The sequence below is a fragment of the Abrus precatorius genome, unplaced genomic scaffold, assembly GCF_003935025.1.
Source record: "Abrus precatorius isolate BTA unplaced genomic scaffold, Abrus_2018 Scaffold5, whole genome shotgun sequence".
Lineage (NCBI taxonomy): Eukaryota > Viridiplantae > Streptophyta > Magnoliopsida > Fabales > Fabaceae > Abrus > Abrus precatorius.
The window spans coordinates 11802788-11820905 of NW_020874395.1; the positions used below are offsets into that span (position 1 = coordinate 11802788).

Genomic DNA, 18118 nt, shown 5'->3' on the forward strand with positions numbered 1-18118 from the left:
TGACTGAATACAGTTGTATTTGAATTCATAATTTTAGTCTTCGGTGCAAACTTGTTTATGAAATAATTTTCTTAATAAACAAATAACATTGATTAGATTAAGATTGTTGTATAAATAACTATGGAGATGTTTTAAAGGTATATTTACTTGCCATAATTGAAAATTCATTTTGGATAAAAAACCATTTTTTTTCAGTCTATGCTTGACAAAAAATATATATTAAAAGGTAAAATTCACTTCGATAATCTTTATACTTCGAAGACATTAATATTAACCGTTAACTGAATATTACCCTCAATTCAAATAAAAAAAAAAATACACTACTTAACTTTTTTGGGGAGAGAGTATCTTCATTATTAATGCCAATTTCTGAGTTTTATCCTTATTGTGATATACCAATCAAATTTGATAAACAGATAAATGTTAGTATTTTTATGACATATTTTATTTTTATTATTTTAATTTAACATTTTTAATTCATAAAAAATGATATATCTTTGGAAAAATATTAATTATTTTTTATTTCTTTAAATTTTTCATCTCTTCAGGAAATTATAAGTTGAAATAGTAAGAAAGTTTACTATTTCTCTTCTTTTAAATAACTATTATGAATTTTGTTCTATTATCCTACTTATCTTCAGAATAATTATCTTACTATTTGATAACAATAAGTATTAAATGAAAATTTTATGCATTAATTATCTTCAAAACATAAAACATATTACTCCATTCATCTTAATTATATTATATGTCATTTAATAATATTAATTCAAATTTTTAAAAATATTATTTTTACTAAAATATTTTTATTAATTGTTAAATTTGTTGCAGTAATTAATTTGTAAGAATTAATCTTAGAGTTATCATAATATTTTGTTGGCACAAATTATCCTTAATAACGATATCATTGAAAAAATTAATTAATATTTTTTAATATTTTAAAGTGACAAATAATTTGAAACATAAAAAAATATTTAAGCGACATTTAATATGAAATAGAAGGAACAAATATTTTTTATTTGATAATTAGGTAGAAATAAAGAGTAGAAGAATTTATAATTATTTATTTATTAAATTATTATTTGAAATTTTATAAATAAAAAATTATGAGGATCTTATCTTTAATTTAATAAATAATTTATTTGATGTGTACCTAATATGTAAAAAAAAATTAAATATACCTTATTAAATACTTTAATTACCTTAAAAAATTATACATGAAATATTTTTTTGATTTTAAAATAATAAATACTTTTAATAAAAAAATTATAAATAATAAATTTTCTTATTAGTATATGTCCTTAAACACACAATAAAAAAAAAAAAAAACTATTTATTAATTGTCCCGCGAGCTAACCACTTGAGCTCTATGATAGGGACTTGTATTTAGATGTTAAAATTTATTAATTGACATATAAATGTAAGTTTATTAATTTATTTAGAAATAAGTTTATCAATTTAACTAAAAAATTTACTATAAATATATAGATTTCTAAATAAATTTTTAAGTTAGACAAACTTGAAAAAAATAAAATAAAATATTAAATAAGTAGTTTGATTTAGGGTTTAAATTTTAAAAATAGATTAAATTAAAATTTTATAAAATATAATCTAACTAAACTTCTTTTTATCTTTATTCAATTAAATTGGTTATTTTGAAAGTGTCTGGTACATTTCAATAATGTATTAATTTTGTCATGTTTAACGAAGCAAGTAAAGCATCACTCAGTGTTTTTATATGCTTGCTTGTTTATTCAATGAAAGAATTCAATTCGTTTGAAGAACTCTTTTAGATTGAGTAAATAAAAATATGATTGTATTTAAATTTTAGTAAATAGGATTATGACATAACTTAAATTTAATTAATGGTACTTTAAAATGAGTTTAATTTAAAAGAACTTTCTCCTATTAAACCAGTTTACTATGAATGATTTTATACTAAGAAACAGTGTGTTTTATATGATTAAGAACTTTGTCCTGTTAAACAAGTTTACTGTATGCATGCCTTGTGTAACGTTCCACTATTTTGATTCTGAAATGCTAACCTCTTTTAAATTTTTTTGAAGAATATATGTTTGAGAATATATACATGTGTGTTTAAATTGGATATGCATGTTTGAATGTCTAAGAACTTTTATTAATGAGAATTTAAGAATTTGAAGTGTAAACAATTCAAAAGGATTTAAATTAATTTGCTTTATTTTTAAAGCAAAGAGATTTAATTAGCTAAAAATTAAAGAAACTAATTTTGCATAATTTAAATTTAAGGGAACAAAAATTCAATTCAACATAATAATATGCATATTCTATTAGCAAAGGTTCTTAAATATTCAAACATAAATAAATAAATAAAGCAATTCATGCGATTTATACACTTCTCTCTCTCTGTATTTATATATGGAGTCAAATTCCAGCAATTATTTTCTCAAAACCCAGTATGCATATATACATCTTATTTTTTGACCCTTGAAGCAACATTCTCATTCCCTCTAGTTTGCCTCATCACCAAACAAGGCTTCAATGAGTTCCATATCCCAATCCTGCGTTATCATTGAAGGGAAAATTTGATATTAGAACGACCATTCTCAAATTCATTTGGATAACATGAACATTTTTTTTAGTAATTTGACTCGCCTGATCAATAGCTGAGTGAGTTGCTGAGGAAACATCATCTACTAGGAACTCGTCAAACGGTTCCATGTCCCCAAATCCGTCATATCCTTCCAGCTAGATATCATAGAAAAGTTGGATTAATGGGGTGAAAACAAACTTAAAATAATCGTTTCTATTTTAAAAAGTATATTGGTTCATTAAGTTATATTCACCAACAGGAAAATATAGGCAAATCATGTGTATTAAAAATATATAAGAATTATTGTGTAAATTGTTAAAAGAAAAACGTTAAATCTTTCTCAAACTAGAAAGTTTGGTAACCGTTGAGGCTTACCTGGTTAGAATTTTTGTCAGAGCATGTCGTGGACTTGTTTGGTAGATTTAATGAGCCTTCATTTGGGTTATCAATCACATCACCAGCTCCGATAGACTGTTGCAATTTTAGGATTTTGAGTCAAATATTTACGATTAGAGAGACATATTAAACATGGGTAAAAAAGGAATTTGGATAAGAATGACAAAAACAATTAATTATAAGAGGAATCAAAATTAGTACAGTAAAATCCACCATTTTACTTCTATAGTATGATGACATTGTTATGTTGAAAATTAATATGCGAAGATACCAAAAGTAGTAAGAAAAAAAAAACGAGGAGATCGGTTGTGTGATATGTCATATATACTTTTCATAACCCAGCAAATTCATACGTACACAGGCCAAGCCATGCAAAAGAAATGCCTAAAATGATAAATGTACCTGCTCAAGGGATTGCACATCGTGACGAGGGCCAGAAAGGATAGACTCTAAAACTTCGCTTGCATCTGGGTTCTCATCAGTCTGATTAATTAAAATAACAAGTCATGAAGAATACCAAGTAAATATAACATTATAATATTGTTATAATTATATTGTTTTAAAAATATATTAAAAGTATAGCTTGGTAACATACAAGTTGGTGTATATATCAGCATATATGATTATTAATGTACATTTACTTATTTTCTTTTTTAAAAAAATCAGTATATTAGCAAGTGATGATTATAATTTTGTAAAAATTCATTAAATATACATAGTTTGTTAAATTTGCTTCTAATCATATGTAGACGTAGGTTTTTTCTTAACCCTGCTTACCTCATTAAGAAGATTCATTTCATCTAACACCGTGAAAATGTCAGCAAGGTCATCTTCCAGGTGGGTAAACTTACTCTCCCATATTGAAGTGGCATTATTATACAGATTCTCATTTTCTTCAACATTGTCATCTAGTTGATGAGGAAACTGTGGGAACCCTGAACTATTTTCTGCTTTAGTTCCATTAGTTATCATTGTTTGTGGAAACTCATTTGACCACCCATCCTCAGCTTTCGAAGCAGAAGCAATACCAAACCCTCCTTGAGATAAACCAAAATTTCCATGCCCCAATGGTGCGACATTCATTTTTGCATTTTGACTAGTCCCATTGATCAAGCTAAAGTTGTTGTTATTTGCAATAGAATCCATTGCACCAACAGTACTTTTAAACCCACCTTTTATCCCATTTCCAACCATTTTTGATCCACCATTCAGTTGGATATTAGTGTTGGGATTATAAATAGACGTAGTGCTCCAAGGCTGATTGTTAGAACTGTTCAAAGATGCGGTTTTCCCATTTCCTGGACCATAGCTAAAGTTTTGGTGATTTCCCATTGAATTAACATAGTTTTGGTACATTGGCTCACCATATTTCAATCCTCCTATTAGGCCATTTGTTGAAGTCATCAAGCCACGTCCATTTATTCCACATGTTGGAAATCCAGCACCAGCATTGCATGAGATTTTTGCTTGATAGGGCATTGGGTTTGCATAGCTTCCCAAAATTTTTTGGTGGGTACTATTGGCTCCAACATTACTTCCATACCTTGATTGTGATACATTCCAAGAATCAACGTGCTGGTTTTGAAGCATCAAATTCAAGCCTTTGTGGAATGCATTAGGAAATTGATGATGACTTCTTCCATGTGGAGTAACATAAGCATTTCTTGAAACATGGTTGAAAGGTTTAACGGCATTGGCCTTCCCTCCATTTTCTGGTTGATGTGCTAATCTTTTCAGATATGGCTGCGCGGGAACACGTAATTTCGCAGTTCTTGTTTGGATGTCTCTGATCAGTGACGCTGAAAGGCCAGATGCAAACCTTGACCTTAGAGTTCTGTCAGATAAGCCCTCAACTAACCCTTTCTCTGCTACTTTTCTCAGGAACATTCGATACTTCTGCAGACATTATCGGCATAAGTAAGCGTTAATAAATTTCTAAGTACATGTATACAAAGATAAATCAAATAAAAAAATTATAAGTTACAATTAATTTATGGATATTAATTTTTATAGAAGTTCTTTCATTTTTTTTAAATTAATGTTTAATTTATGAAAAAGGTTTGATTTATTTTATTGATGTACATAATCTTTCTTATTTTTTTTCTTATACGTTAAGTATATATATCAAACCATTTTCTTCAGATAATAAATCTAACATTTCTTACTTTTTTATTGATAAGTTTTCTCACAAAGTTTAAGATTTCGAAAAGGAAATATATGAAACTCTTGGCACATTGAATTCCCTAAACTTCAAAGCCATGTAAAAAATGGTAAAGGATTTCCTAGTGAAATCTCCAGGACAAATGATATAAAGAAATCACTATGTGGTAGTATTTCATTACATTTGCTAATATCTTGTTATAATTCGTTCTCTGTGTTGTCAAACAACCTTCAAAGACTGATTATATTACGAAGAGCATGGTGAACTACAAAGTAATTAAACCATAATTTTTTTTCCTAGAAGTTGCAGTGGTTTCACATGAATAAATTCATAAACAGTAGCTAGTAGTTAATCAGTAGCATATTTCATAGCATATATCTTTCAATGATTTCTGCATAATTATTTAGAAGGGGAACAAGCAAATAGAACCTTACGAAGATTGAACCATGTTGTAGACGTAAAATATAAGTTAATTAATAGCAAACCTGCAAGTGACTAGCAACATTTTCTCTAGTTAAGTTCGGCGCATTCATGATTTCCAGAATTTTCTTTGGCACAGCTCCTGAAAAATGATAAGATAAGCACAGTCAATTACGGTTAGCTATGTATACATATACACATGCATATACACTTAAAGTAATGATTTTTTCATACTCTACCTCCTATACCTTCTTTACATTTCTTTTTATATTTATTAAAAATGAGTTTAGATAAACAACTTAATTAAATATTTATTTAATAAATCCCTTTACCGTGAACGTTAACGGTACAAATTTAAAAATTTATTATAATAAATTAAAAATGTTATTTAATTATGCTTAAAAAATATTAAAATAAGATAAAATGCACTTATAAAAGTTATAAGTTATTTTCATAGATTTTTTTAAACACACCTATAAATGTCTCATCATCATTTTACATTTCAACCTATTTATTTAAATGTAAGTTAGGATTCAGATCTCTCCATTTTACACGAAAATTAAATATTTAATTCTTTTTTATTTAAGTAATTTTGTACTCATTTGAGTAAATCTTGTAATTATCATTTAAGTAAGAGATAATTTAGCTTAAGTGAATGATGAATAATTTAAGCAAATTTATAAGCAAGTGAACATCGGATTAAAGAAAATTTGCTTAAGCAAAATTTAAATTGCTTAAGCTAATCTATCACTTATGTGAATATTAACAACCTATAAAAAATTGAACAAAGACTATAATTTAGACATATTGCTTTTGCCTTAAAGAGAAAATTGATCCATTAAACGAAATAATACTCACTTAAGCAAATTTTAATTTTGTTAAGCAAATATTAGGCAAAAAGCAAACTCTCAGACATTTTAACTCACTTAAACGAGACTAAAATAGCTTAAGCAAAATATAATTTATTTAAGTGAGACTTAATTAATTTAAGTGGATTATGGATAGAGAGACATTTTTTTCTTAAGCAAAACCTAATTAACTTAAACAAAACATTGCTCTTTATCTATAATTTGTTTAACAAAATTAAAATTCACTTAAGGGAATATTGTTTCCCTTAAGCAGACCAATTCAGACTTAAGCCAAAAGCAATATGTCCAAATTGTGGTATCTATTCAATTTTTGCTTTAGGTTATTAGTACTTATAAGTGATAGATTCATATAAGCAATTTAATAATTGCTTGAACAAATTTTGCTTAATTTAAAGTTTACTCACTTATAAAATTGCTTAACTAGTCATCACTTACTTTAGTTAAAGTATCTTTCGCTTAAGTGATAATTACAAAATTTGTTTAAGTAAGTCTAAAATTGCATAAACTGAACAAAATTTGAATCTTCTTTAAAAGGGTGTGAAAAATCATCATCCAAAGAATACCAAAAATTTTGCAGAAACAGATTACTTACTGTCCATTCCAATTTGTTTTATAGCAAGAAGAAAGAGATTGTGAAGATCAGTTGTCCAAACAACTTTTTGTTTCTTTGCAAGCTGAGAGCTTTCTTCACTTTGGTCTTCCTTACTCATTTGCTTATTCTTTCTCTGGCCATACTTCCTTTTTCTCTTAGGCTTAGCCAATGATGATGTTTCAGAAGAGTTAACATCCTGAACAATAACCTTATCACCTGTTGACTCTCCTTCAATGTTTTCAGTAGTTACTGTCCCTTTCCTTGCAGCCATAGCAAACTGCCAAATGTCTTTGAAGTCATCTCTGCAAAAAGGTTTCAAAATAAAGTGTGCTGCACCATTTTCTAAACTCTTCGACATCACACTCTTTCTGCTATCTGCAGACATCACTGCATGAAACAAAAGAGAGAAGTGTCAACTGCAATGTCATATATGGCTTAAGCTGTTGAAACAATTTACAACACTAGTATGCACTAACAGTTCCTTTATTTAAACAACTTCAAAATTGAAATCGAAAGTCACATTGTATATAATTATTTAAATTTTTTACTATACTTTTAAATTTTTTTTATTTATACATATCAGAAATATACTTCTAAAACCAATAAAACTAAAGTATATTCCTCAAAATGTTCAAACATCGTTTCCTTGCACAAATATCTCTGTCACGTTCCCTCCTGTGAACTCTGTACTTAATTCCCAGATAGAAATCACTTGTCTCAAATTTTTTTTTTCTACTCTCTGTCTCTAATAGAAAAGTAACACTTGGTTGAAAATAACATCTTTTATTATGTTTTTATTTTTTTAAAGTTTAATTGTTTATTAAAAATTGCAGAAAGCGATGTCAGAGTTGTCACAGCGAACTTCTCAGCCTGCGTTGGGCCAACCTTCGTCAGATTTTTAACTTCTCTGAACTAAGTAAAAAAAAATTATTTCTTATTCGAGCTTTAAAATAAAACAATGTCTTAGTCGGTTAGATGTATTTAATTGCATTTTAATATTTTAAAGTTTTCTTTCAACATTGTTCACAAACGTATATGAGGAAAGGAAAAAGAGAAATTTACCTTAAAATAAAACTGAGTACCTCAGTAAAGATTAAAATTAAAAGAAAATAAATTTCAAAAATACAAGAGTGAATTACTCCCTTGTCATTTCATGCTTTTTTTTATTTACTTTCTTATTTATATTTTTAGTAAATTCCTTTATAGAGATAAAATAATACAAAATTACTACTAAAAAGTTAAGTAACACAAAAAAAATATAAAAGGTTTATTAACATAAAAAATTATAAAAATAAATTGAAAAAAGGTGAAACTTAAAAAAGATCCAATTTACCTAAAATAGAGTATGCAAGTGCATAAACGAGATAGCAAAACAAAATCTATCTATAACATATAAAATATTAAGCCCGAAAAATGGCGTTGACATCTAAATCATGACTTTCATTATTCTTTTATCTCATATTAGCATTATAGTTACAGTTGCATGTTATGATTTATTTTTTTACTCTTAACTATTACATTAATTTTTCTATGGTTTTTATTTTATCAAATCAATAATAATCGTACCTTAAATGAAGAACATTTACTACCCAAAAGTTATGATTCATTTTATCATGATCATGCTACATATTAAATCCATTTAAGCCCCACAATATTAGTTTAAATTAATGAACACCATAAACTTTAAAACAAATATAACAATTCATTTATATCATATAAAATTTAATGCATGTATAAAAAAATATATATATAATTTAATTCATAAAACTTGGCATTTACATCTAACCTATATAATTTCCATTATTCCTTTATGCCACATTAGTATTTAGTTAGAGAAGAGGCATTCATTACTCAAAATAATGTTCTATCAGCATTAATTTTAGTTCCTGTAAAAGGATTATTCATTACTCAGAATAAATTGCATCAACATAACTATGTTATACACTAAATACATTTATGCATAATATTACTTTAGATAAGTCCTATATACTTTAAACTCAATAAAAATTACAAAAAAATAATATAAAAAAAATTAAGGTGTCCGTAAAACTCAAGGTTCTAAAACTAATTTTACTCTAATTCTAACATAAATTCATGTGCCAAATTTTTGTAAATTACTTTTAAGTATGTTCTTTATGTGCTCGTGTAGGAGAGAATCCATTCTTTTAACCTAAAATGGTCCCTTACTTCATTGTACCCTCCTAATTATAAAACTCTTGGTTTTAATTTGCTCAAATTGCTAAGCTTGGTTATGCGGGAGAGATTACAGTGATATGTTATTCATATTTATTGGTATATATATATACACACACACGGGGGTAAACATAAATAAAAAGGAAAAAGAAATAAAAATCCAATATATATGCTATATAGAAGAAATATGAAGGATAGTTAAATATCCAAGAGTGATACTCACTTATTACTGGTATCTGGAATTCATTTATAACTAGCTTTTGAAATTCAAATCCATTCATTCCTGATATATGAAGTTCTGTAATGACAAGATCGACAAAGCCTTCAAACTCTCGAAGAGTCTCCAAAGCATTATGGGTACCGTTGGCAATGAGAACTGAATTTCATAACCAAAGAGAATCAATAAGCTCACTGATCAAGCATGTGTAAATTTTAATTTGCTAAAAGATAAGAAATGCATTTTGCCCTAATAAGGTACTAATCCACTTTTGGATCTAAATACACTTTAAACACTTGGAGTCTATTTGTCTTAATGTTAGCAATAGAGAAACGTAATTATTGAAACATTTTTTCAAAAGTAAAAACTTATTGTTGTGATACACATTTCGTCTCAAAGCCGGCTTTAAACCAATCAAGCTTTTAATTTATTCATGGTGCCTTCAATTAATGAAATCGACTTCATTAAAGGTGAGAAATGAAATGCCAGTGATGAGTGATTACAGAGCTTCTTGAGCTACACAAATGATATATATGCGCTTAATGCAAGGGTAACTTTTTTTAGTCAGAAATTTGTACATGCCAAGACATTTAGGCATTTCATTTAGCATTTAATTTTCTTGCATATTATAATTAGAGGACAAAAAATATTTGATGCTCCTCACTGAGAATGGATCAATTACGGAGAGGTAACTTTTTTTTTCTTTTAATTATGTGGTTGATGTAGATAAGCGATAAGAAAAAGTTTACATGCAATATTTACAGCATGCACTTCAGCTTTTATAGATATGTAGTAGATATAAACAAGGTAGAGAATAAAATAATTTGAAGAATGGTACATTTTGATATTTTTTGTATGTATTATTTGCTTCAAGACCTGATTTTTTTATAAAAAGAAATTTAGAACATTTTTATAAATATTAAATATATTAATGAAAAAAAATCAATTTTATTGATATAGTCTTTATTTAATAAAAATTAAATTTTAATATAAATACGATGTATGTATCATTTTTTTTATTTTAGCAAAAACATCTATTAAGACCTTTTATATCGATAGTATATACTTAGAAAAATTAGATTTGGACTACAGAAGTAAAGCAGCCAGAAACATACATGAAGACCTTATGGTTAGAAAAATTGGATGACAATCTGAGGGAGCAGAAGCAGGAAGTGAAAATAAAATCTTAGTTCAAAAGATAAGATTTAAAAAAGTCCTTCCAATTATGGGTTGTAATATATATTTTTTTAAGTGTGCTTTAATTTGAATCTCTTTCAATTAGACTTATCAGCCATTAGTTGGCTCAAACAAAAGCCTACAGGGTCAATTATTTTTATACAATTTGGCATCCTGGTTTACTTTAGCACAAAACAAATGGAGAAAATAAGATTATGAGAGAAAATCCTTAGTGTGTCTTGGTTGGTTAAAAGTGGGCTGATAATGTTACTGTATTTTCAACACCACCAATCCTTTCTTTGCACAAACTCTTTGCACCTATTTTCTTATGACTAGTTGTTAATTTTATGTTTTGAAATTATTAAAAATTAAAAGTAGTTTTGAGTTTCAAGTTTTGGTAGTTTTTAATTTTTAAATTTAAATACATAAATCATTTATTTCTTTTAAATTTAAACTTGATTATAAGTGGAATAATGATAAAAATAAAAACAAGAAAATAGAAAATGGTAGAGAGTGTGATAACAATAATAAAACATGATATTAATAAGTATGTTGATAACAACAACTAGTCACTAGTTTGTAAGAATGATTTAAAAATGATAATAGTGATAATGACCACAAAGACAATAACAATGATAATAATGACTATAATAATAATTGCAGTCATAAATACTATGATAGTGACAATAATAATAATTACAGTTGTAAATAATAATAATAATAATAATAATAATAATAATAATAATAATAATAATAATAACTGTAGCAGTAAAAATTGTCATTGTAATGACTATAACAATTATGAATAAGGTGGAAGTGGAGTCAATTAATGGCTAATGAGTAATAGTGGCAGTAGTAAATAATAGTCTAATAATAACAAAAATAATTTTAATATTAACAATAATAATAATAATGTAAGTAATATTTATGATGATAATTATTACGTGTATTTTAAAATAAATGAGAATTAAATGAATTATTTTTCAACTAAAATTCCAAATAACTTTTTTCCTTTGGGTTAAAATGAAGTAAAATTATTTTAAAATTAGGTTAAAACCAATTAAGACTCATTTATAGACGAACATGTCTTGTTTCAAAGTTTGTATTCAAAACTATAAACTCAAATAGACCCTTAGTTCTAATATTACAAGGGTTGTGTTCAAATTGTTTACCAAGCCTGAAATTCATCTTTTGGCATGTTTGTTAGCTTAGAAAAAAGGGGGTTATATATATGACAATGCAGCACAATACTAGTGTAGTGCAATGTGGTTTAAAACTCACCAAAACAACTATATATTTGCACGTAATAAACCATGAAAATTGAATATCTCGAGATTTTCTACACATACACGAAGTGGCAATATGCATCAGATTACAATTTTTTCTTTAGTGTGCACCTACGGTTTTCCTAAGTCGAATGTCAAAGATTATTCCCTTTAAAAGCGCAAAGGTCATAGAAATGAGTATAGCATCCCTCAATAAAGCTTTTCTTTATACACACAACTAGGAATTGAACCCTGTTTACATTCTTAAAGGACCCAGTTATCTACCATTTCGATCTTTGTTGGTTTAATTTGCAAGTTTTGGTTAATTCAAGAAGTTGTGTCAGAGAGTTTCAAGACATAGGATAATCAATTTCAGCATAGACAAAAGAAAAAAAAATCAATTTTAGCCCAATTTGTGTGTGTGTGTGTATATATATATATACGAAAGAGAGTTCGAATATATAAAATCTCAATGGAAACAAATTAAAATACTGCAGGCGTACAATGGTTGAATAAATGGACACATACCTTTGTATTCCAATGAGTTGAGTATATTAGCAACAATGGCCAGAGAAACATCATCGTCATCCACAACCAAAATACTGACATCGACTCTCTCACAAGCCATTTTTTGTTTTGTGCTTTTTTCTTAATTTGCTTTTATATTTGGCTAAAGCTCTCAAGAAAACTACTATATGAAAAGTAAAGTCAGGAATTTTAAGAATTTATAATGAGGGGTTTTTTCCTTTAGTAAATGGTGGTTGCCAATGGCTTACACATGCTACTTCAGTTCTGTAAGAAGAGAAGAAAAGTATAGAGATTGGCCATATCTTTTATTAGAATTTATCCCTTATTTTGTTTTATTTGCACTTATTAATTTTTTTATTTCTCAATTCAGATCAATTACACTTTAATTTCAACTAATTAATGGAAAATATCTTCAATGAAAATTTTACATTTATTATATTTTTCCTTGTAAAGAGTGGTTTTACATCGAGTTCCTTGTTTAGAAGATTTGACAATATTTCGTTCATTGTCTTTTTATAAGCTAACCATTTTTTAACCAAGAATTTAAAATGATACAGAAACTTATTTTAGTAAAAGATTTTCAATATTTGAGAAGTCATTTTGAATTTCGACTAATTAGAGTTAAATCTACTAAATCTATTAAGACTATAGTTTAATAAAGAACGAAATTGTAAGGAATTTCTTTTAGAATACTTGAATTAACTAGTTTGTTAAATGGTTTGAGTAAGATGTAATTTTCTATGGAATTGGAGAAGGGAAAAAGGGGAATAAATTTTTATTTTAAATAAATATATTTAAAATTAATATTTTTAAAATAAAGTATATAAATCGATATATTAAGATAAATTTAATGTATTAATCTTATATTTTTTTACCATAAATAATATATAATTTTCTTAATTTGAAATTAAAAAAAAATATCCTCTCATTTCTTTCTATCCAAAAACTCATTGTTTGGGTTTAAAAGAATTGGTCTTATGAAGATATTGTACGAAAATAAAATTAAGAAAAAAAAAGAGTACATGCTTTCAAATTTTATTTTAGACATATTGGAGGTTGTGAAATTCTATTTGGCCAATCACTTTAATGTCTGTTTATATTCACTCATTAGTATTTAAATTGAAAAGTTCATAGCATTTACTTAAATTAAAGTTTAAGAACCGGACGGTACAGAACATATGGATTTAATTATATTTTTTATGCATTTTAAAAATTGAACACATCAAAATATAGAACTTAAAAATGGTAAATTTTAGTTTTACTAAAACAAGTGAAACTGAAGAATTCAGAATAGGACAGAAGGTTCCTGTTTACCTTTGCTTTTTTGTAAGTTTAACTATATTTTAGGTCTTTATATTTGTATTTTACTTCTTAAAAATAATTAATTTTAGTATTTAATTTTTAAAATTTAATGCTTTTATATTTAATAATGATATTATTTAATAAAAAACAAATACATGACAATCTTTTAATTACTCACGTGATTATAAAAAAATCAAAAGTATTAAATTTAAATAAATTAGGAATTATAATAAAATAAGGACTAAATCAACATTTTACAAAATATATTTAAACTTTGAAAGTATTAAATGAAAAGTATTTAATATGAGTTTATTAAATTTTTTAATTACTTAAAAACATTAAATATTTTTGTATTATTAATGTAATAAATATTTTTTTCTTTTTATATAAAAATTTCTAATTTTTGTTTACTTATTCGGTGCCTCAAAGCACACATCAGTAAATATGTAGAATATTTATCATGAAAGCCAACTAAATATGAATATAAAGCACCTCAAAATTAAATTACAATTTATATACATTTCCAAATGTGGACTCGAAAACCACCATGGAAAAAAGAGAAAAGAAAAGGTTATTTCAGCCAGCAGTTTGTGAAAAACCAGGCTGATTTATCAAAAGAATGTTTATTTTCATCTCATTTTAATTTAAAATATTTAATTAATTATATCAATAATTTATTATCACACTATTAAAAGAGTTTGACCAAGACAAAAATTATCTAAATGAAAGTGGTTAATTAAACTTTAGTTCAAATAAGGTATCTTTCAAGAAAAAGATTATTGATAATCTAGCAATTTTGACAAACTTATTAATTAAATATCCAAGAGAGGCAGGGAAATTTCTATTTACGTTTCAATTTCTAGAAACAAGTGATATATATCCTAACAGAAGAATATTAATCATATATATTCTAGAATTTAATTTTAGTGTAATAGAATAATTTATACATTATCAGTCCATGAAAGAAAAAAGATTTATCAGTATTTTTACTCAACTTGAAAATACATGTATTCTTGACAATAAATAAATAATTATTTATTTATTTTTTTAAAACTTAATTTTCAAACTTATTTATAGTGAATTAATTTTCAGTTTGATACGTAACACTATAATATATATATATATATATATATATATATATTATTAAATAAAATTTTAATATTTTTTTTAAATATCAACATTTTCTTAAAGATAAAATTAAAATATAAGTAGTCTATCCTATTATATTTTTAAAAGAAATTAATAATATAAAAAAATTATTAATCAAATTCATACAGACTATTGAACTTGTCAAAAATTTTGCTGCAAACTACTTTTAAAAATAATATTTAATAGAATCAAATATTTTATTAATATTTAACATGTTATTAAAAAAATATTATTTTAAAATCAAATTATGCACATTATTATTACAAATCATAATAATAATATTATTATTATTATTATTATTTATATTTTTTTCTATGTTAAATTTTATGCATACTTAATAATATCTTACGTAAATTATAGTAATTAATTTAAACAAGACTAACCAATAATTTTTTTTATAATGATCTAAAAATCAAATAATCTTCTTTCCATTCATTACAACTGTGCCAATACAACTTTTTAAATGTTATACGATAAACCCTGTAATTCAAATGAAAAATATCTTATCTTTAAATTATTTTGTTAAAAATTAAATTAGTTGCTTTAATTTTTATTATTAAGCAAGTAGTCTTTGTTATTTTAGTTTTGGCAATTAACCGGCCGATTAACCCGCTTTAACTCCAATACCACATAAATCATATTTTTATTTTACAAGGAGAAGAAACGCAAATCATATTTAATACGTTAATTCTTTATTTTTTATGAATCACTTTTTCTAAAATTATTAAAACTTTTTCAAATATTAAATTCTAGAAGTAATTTCCAAATCATTTTTAAAAATATTTTTGTAAAACAATAAAAAATAATTTCCATTATGAAAAAAAATGAATACGAATAAAAAAAATTGGGGGTAGACATAAAATTCTCTTGATGTAAAGAGAGCAAGAGCATTTCCTACTTTAGGCTGGGCCCTTCTATTAGAAAATACTCAGTGGTCTAGTCCAACTAAGAACCTAGCCCAATTTTATATTTTACTTTATATATATATATATATATATATATATATATATATATATATATATATATGTCTGGGCTTGAAGAGATTTTTATTCTAAAAATATGACATTTTATATTGTAAACGTTTTCTTAATTTTTACGATAATAAAATATTAATACATTTTTTTTATGATGTAGAATTCTCATATGAATTATTTAATTATGAACCTATTGTAGAATATACTATCTTTCGTTGCATTTAAACTTGTTAGCTTTTACCTCCTAGTGCTTTTGTAATTAATGACTGGAGTTATGCTTGCATATTTAATAGTATATATGCTAAGTGAAATGAAATAAAATGAAGGTTTAATTATACATTTTTAATTTTTTTAATTGTTTATATTTAATTTTTTAACTTTTTATATGTTCAAATTACATATTTTAGTTCAAAATCTCATTCAATAATTAAAAATAATAATAATAGAAGTGTGACATGTTATTAATTTGTATAAATTAATAAAGGAAAATGTATAAAAATTAAAATAAATATGAAATAAAATGCACGAAATCTAATAAAAGCCCTTTTGTATTTTTATTTTTTTATAAACATGATTTTTTTAATCTATCCAAATCTATTATATATCACATCCTTATTATAAGTTTATTAACCATTGAACAAAATTTTAAGATAAAATTTTTAATTTAAACTATTAAAAAATTAAGAATACTAAATATGAGAAATTAAAATTAAATAAATTAAGATTACACGTAAACCAAAATAAGGGGACTAAATATATAATTAAACATAAAATAAAATAGAATAAAATTATTATTCTATTATTTGGTTATATTACAATAGAATGAAAAGTTATGTTAATTCCATCACATACCTACAAATTAGAATGAAATGAAAATTAGGGTTTTGGATGGAATAAAATAGAATCTATTCTATTTTAATTTAATAAATTCAAACAATATAATATTTTTAAATTGCATTCTATCCTACTTTATTTTAATTTTTCTAGTAATTCAAACATAGTCTAAAGAAAGTATTATGATGAGAAAGTATTGTCATCGAGGAGAAAATATTATTTAGAAAATGGAAACAATTTAACAGAAAGATTATGATAAGAAATGTGCCAAAAAGGGTGGTCCATGGTATTTCAATTATTACCTTGAAGATTAGAAGATTCATGTACAAGTGAGACACAATTAAAGAAATGAAAGATATGTCAAACTGTTTGTTAAACTCTATTTATTTTAGTTTTATTATATTAAAAAGGAATAAAATATGTTTAAAATAATAAAACAAATACATAAATTTTATAGTATTTATTATTTTAGAAAATAATAATTTTTAATGTCTTAAGAATAATTTAATAAAGTAATTAAATCTTAATTTTTTACTATAATTTAAAGATGATAAAGGATTTTAATTAAATTAAAATATACAAATTATATTTTAAAATATAAAATTACTATATTTTGATTTTTTTTTAGTCATGGTATCCTTATTTGAATTTAACTAGTTTATCAATTTCTAACTAGGTCATTCACTCGTTTTGCCACACATGCCCATAATGAGAAAGAGAACCAAGCTTTGATAGTACTTTCCTTAAAAAATTCTTTTAATTTTTTAAAGAATTTGTGCTTTAGGGTTTTATAATAATTCTTTATAGAATATATATATATATATATATATATGTATATATATATATATATTATAATATTAAAAAATAGATAAAATTTAAACTAGTATTAAATTTAAAAAATTGTATAAATACACATTATATCACTTTTGTTTACTTTAGACTCTCTCTTCTTTAATTAAATAAATTTTTTCTTTATCAATAATTAATATTTTTTATAATTATATACTTTTAGTTAGCATTTCTTCTTTTTATTTTATTTTATAATAAACCTATTCCAATTTTTTATTTTTATTTACTCTAAATTTATAAATAGATTAAAAGTCATATAAAAATAAATAAAATTTGAAAAAATAATTTAATAATAATAAATTCAAATTAAACAGATATTTTACAGTTTAGCTTAGTTATATTTTTAAATTATATTTAAATTGAATTGAATATTATTTTTATATACAATTCAAATAACTTTTTGAGTATAAATCAAAGTGAAACAAACTACAAATACTCTACTAATTACATTTGCAAAAAGCATATAAAAGACGATCGAATAATACTATTTATAAATGCTTTCGTATCATTGTGTTACTCCCCATTTATTTTATAGATTAAACGTAATCTACTTTGATATATTAAATATGAATTTGTTTTTATATAAAAATATTTTTAAAATCTTTTTGAAATAAAATTATT

The 18118-nt window shown here is 24.6% G+C and overlaps 1 protein-coding gene across 1 annotated transcript; it reads right to left on the reverse strand.

Annotated features, from left to right (window-relative positions):
• Window positions 1-2489: 2489 nt before the first annotated feature.
• Window positions 2490-12489, reverse strand: LOC113866677. The gene is made up of 9 exons (XM_027501486.1): window positions 12390-12489; window positions 9427-9579; window positions 7011-7397; window positions 5615-5691; window positions 3746-4864; window positions 3371-3451; window positions 2948-3043; window positions 2635-2727; window positions 2490-2540 (listed from the first exon to the last, which is right to left on the reverse strand). The coding sequence occupies exons 1-9, from the start codon at window positions 12487-12489 to the stop codon at window positions 2490-2492; spliced, it is 2157 nt and encodes a 718-aa protein (XP_027357287.1).
• Between the last annotated feature and the right edge of the window lie 5629 nt (window positions 12490-18118).

What these genes read in the sequence shown, in the direction of transcription:
- LOC113866677 (XM_027501486.1), bottom strand. Translation starts at nt 12,489, where the DNA reads ATGGCTTGTGAGAGAGTCGATGTCAGTATTTTGGTTGTGGATGACGAT. An exon ending in AAAACAAATTGGAATGGACA is followed by an intron (nt 5,692 to 7,010) that starts GTAAGTAATCTG and finishes ATCATTTTTCAG; the next exon opens with GAGCTGTGCCAAAGAAAATT. An exon ending in AAATGAATCTTCTTAATGAG is followed by an intron (nt 3,452 to 3,745) that starts GTAAGCAGGGTT and finishes TTAATTAATCAG; the next exon opens with ACTGATGAGAACCCAGATGC.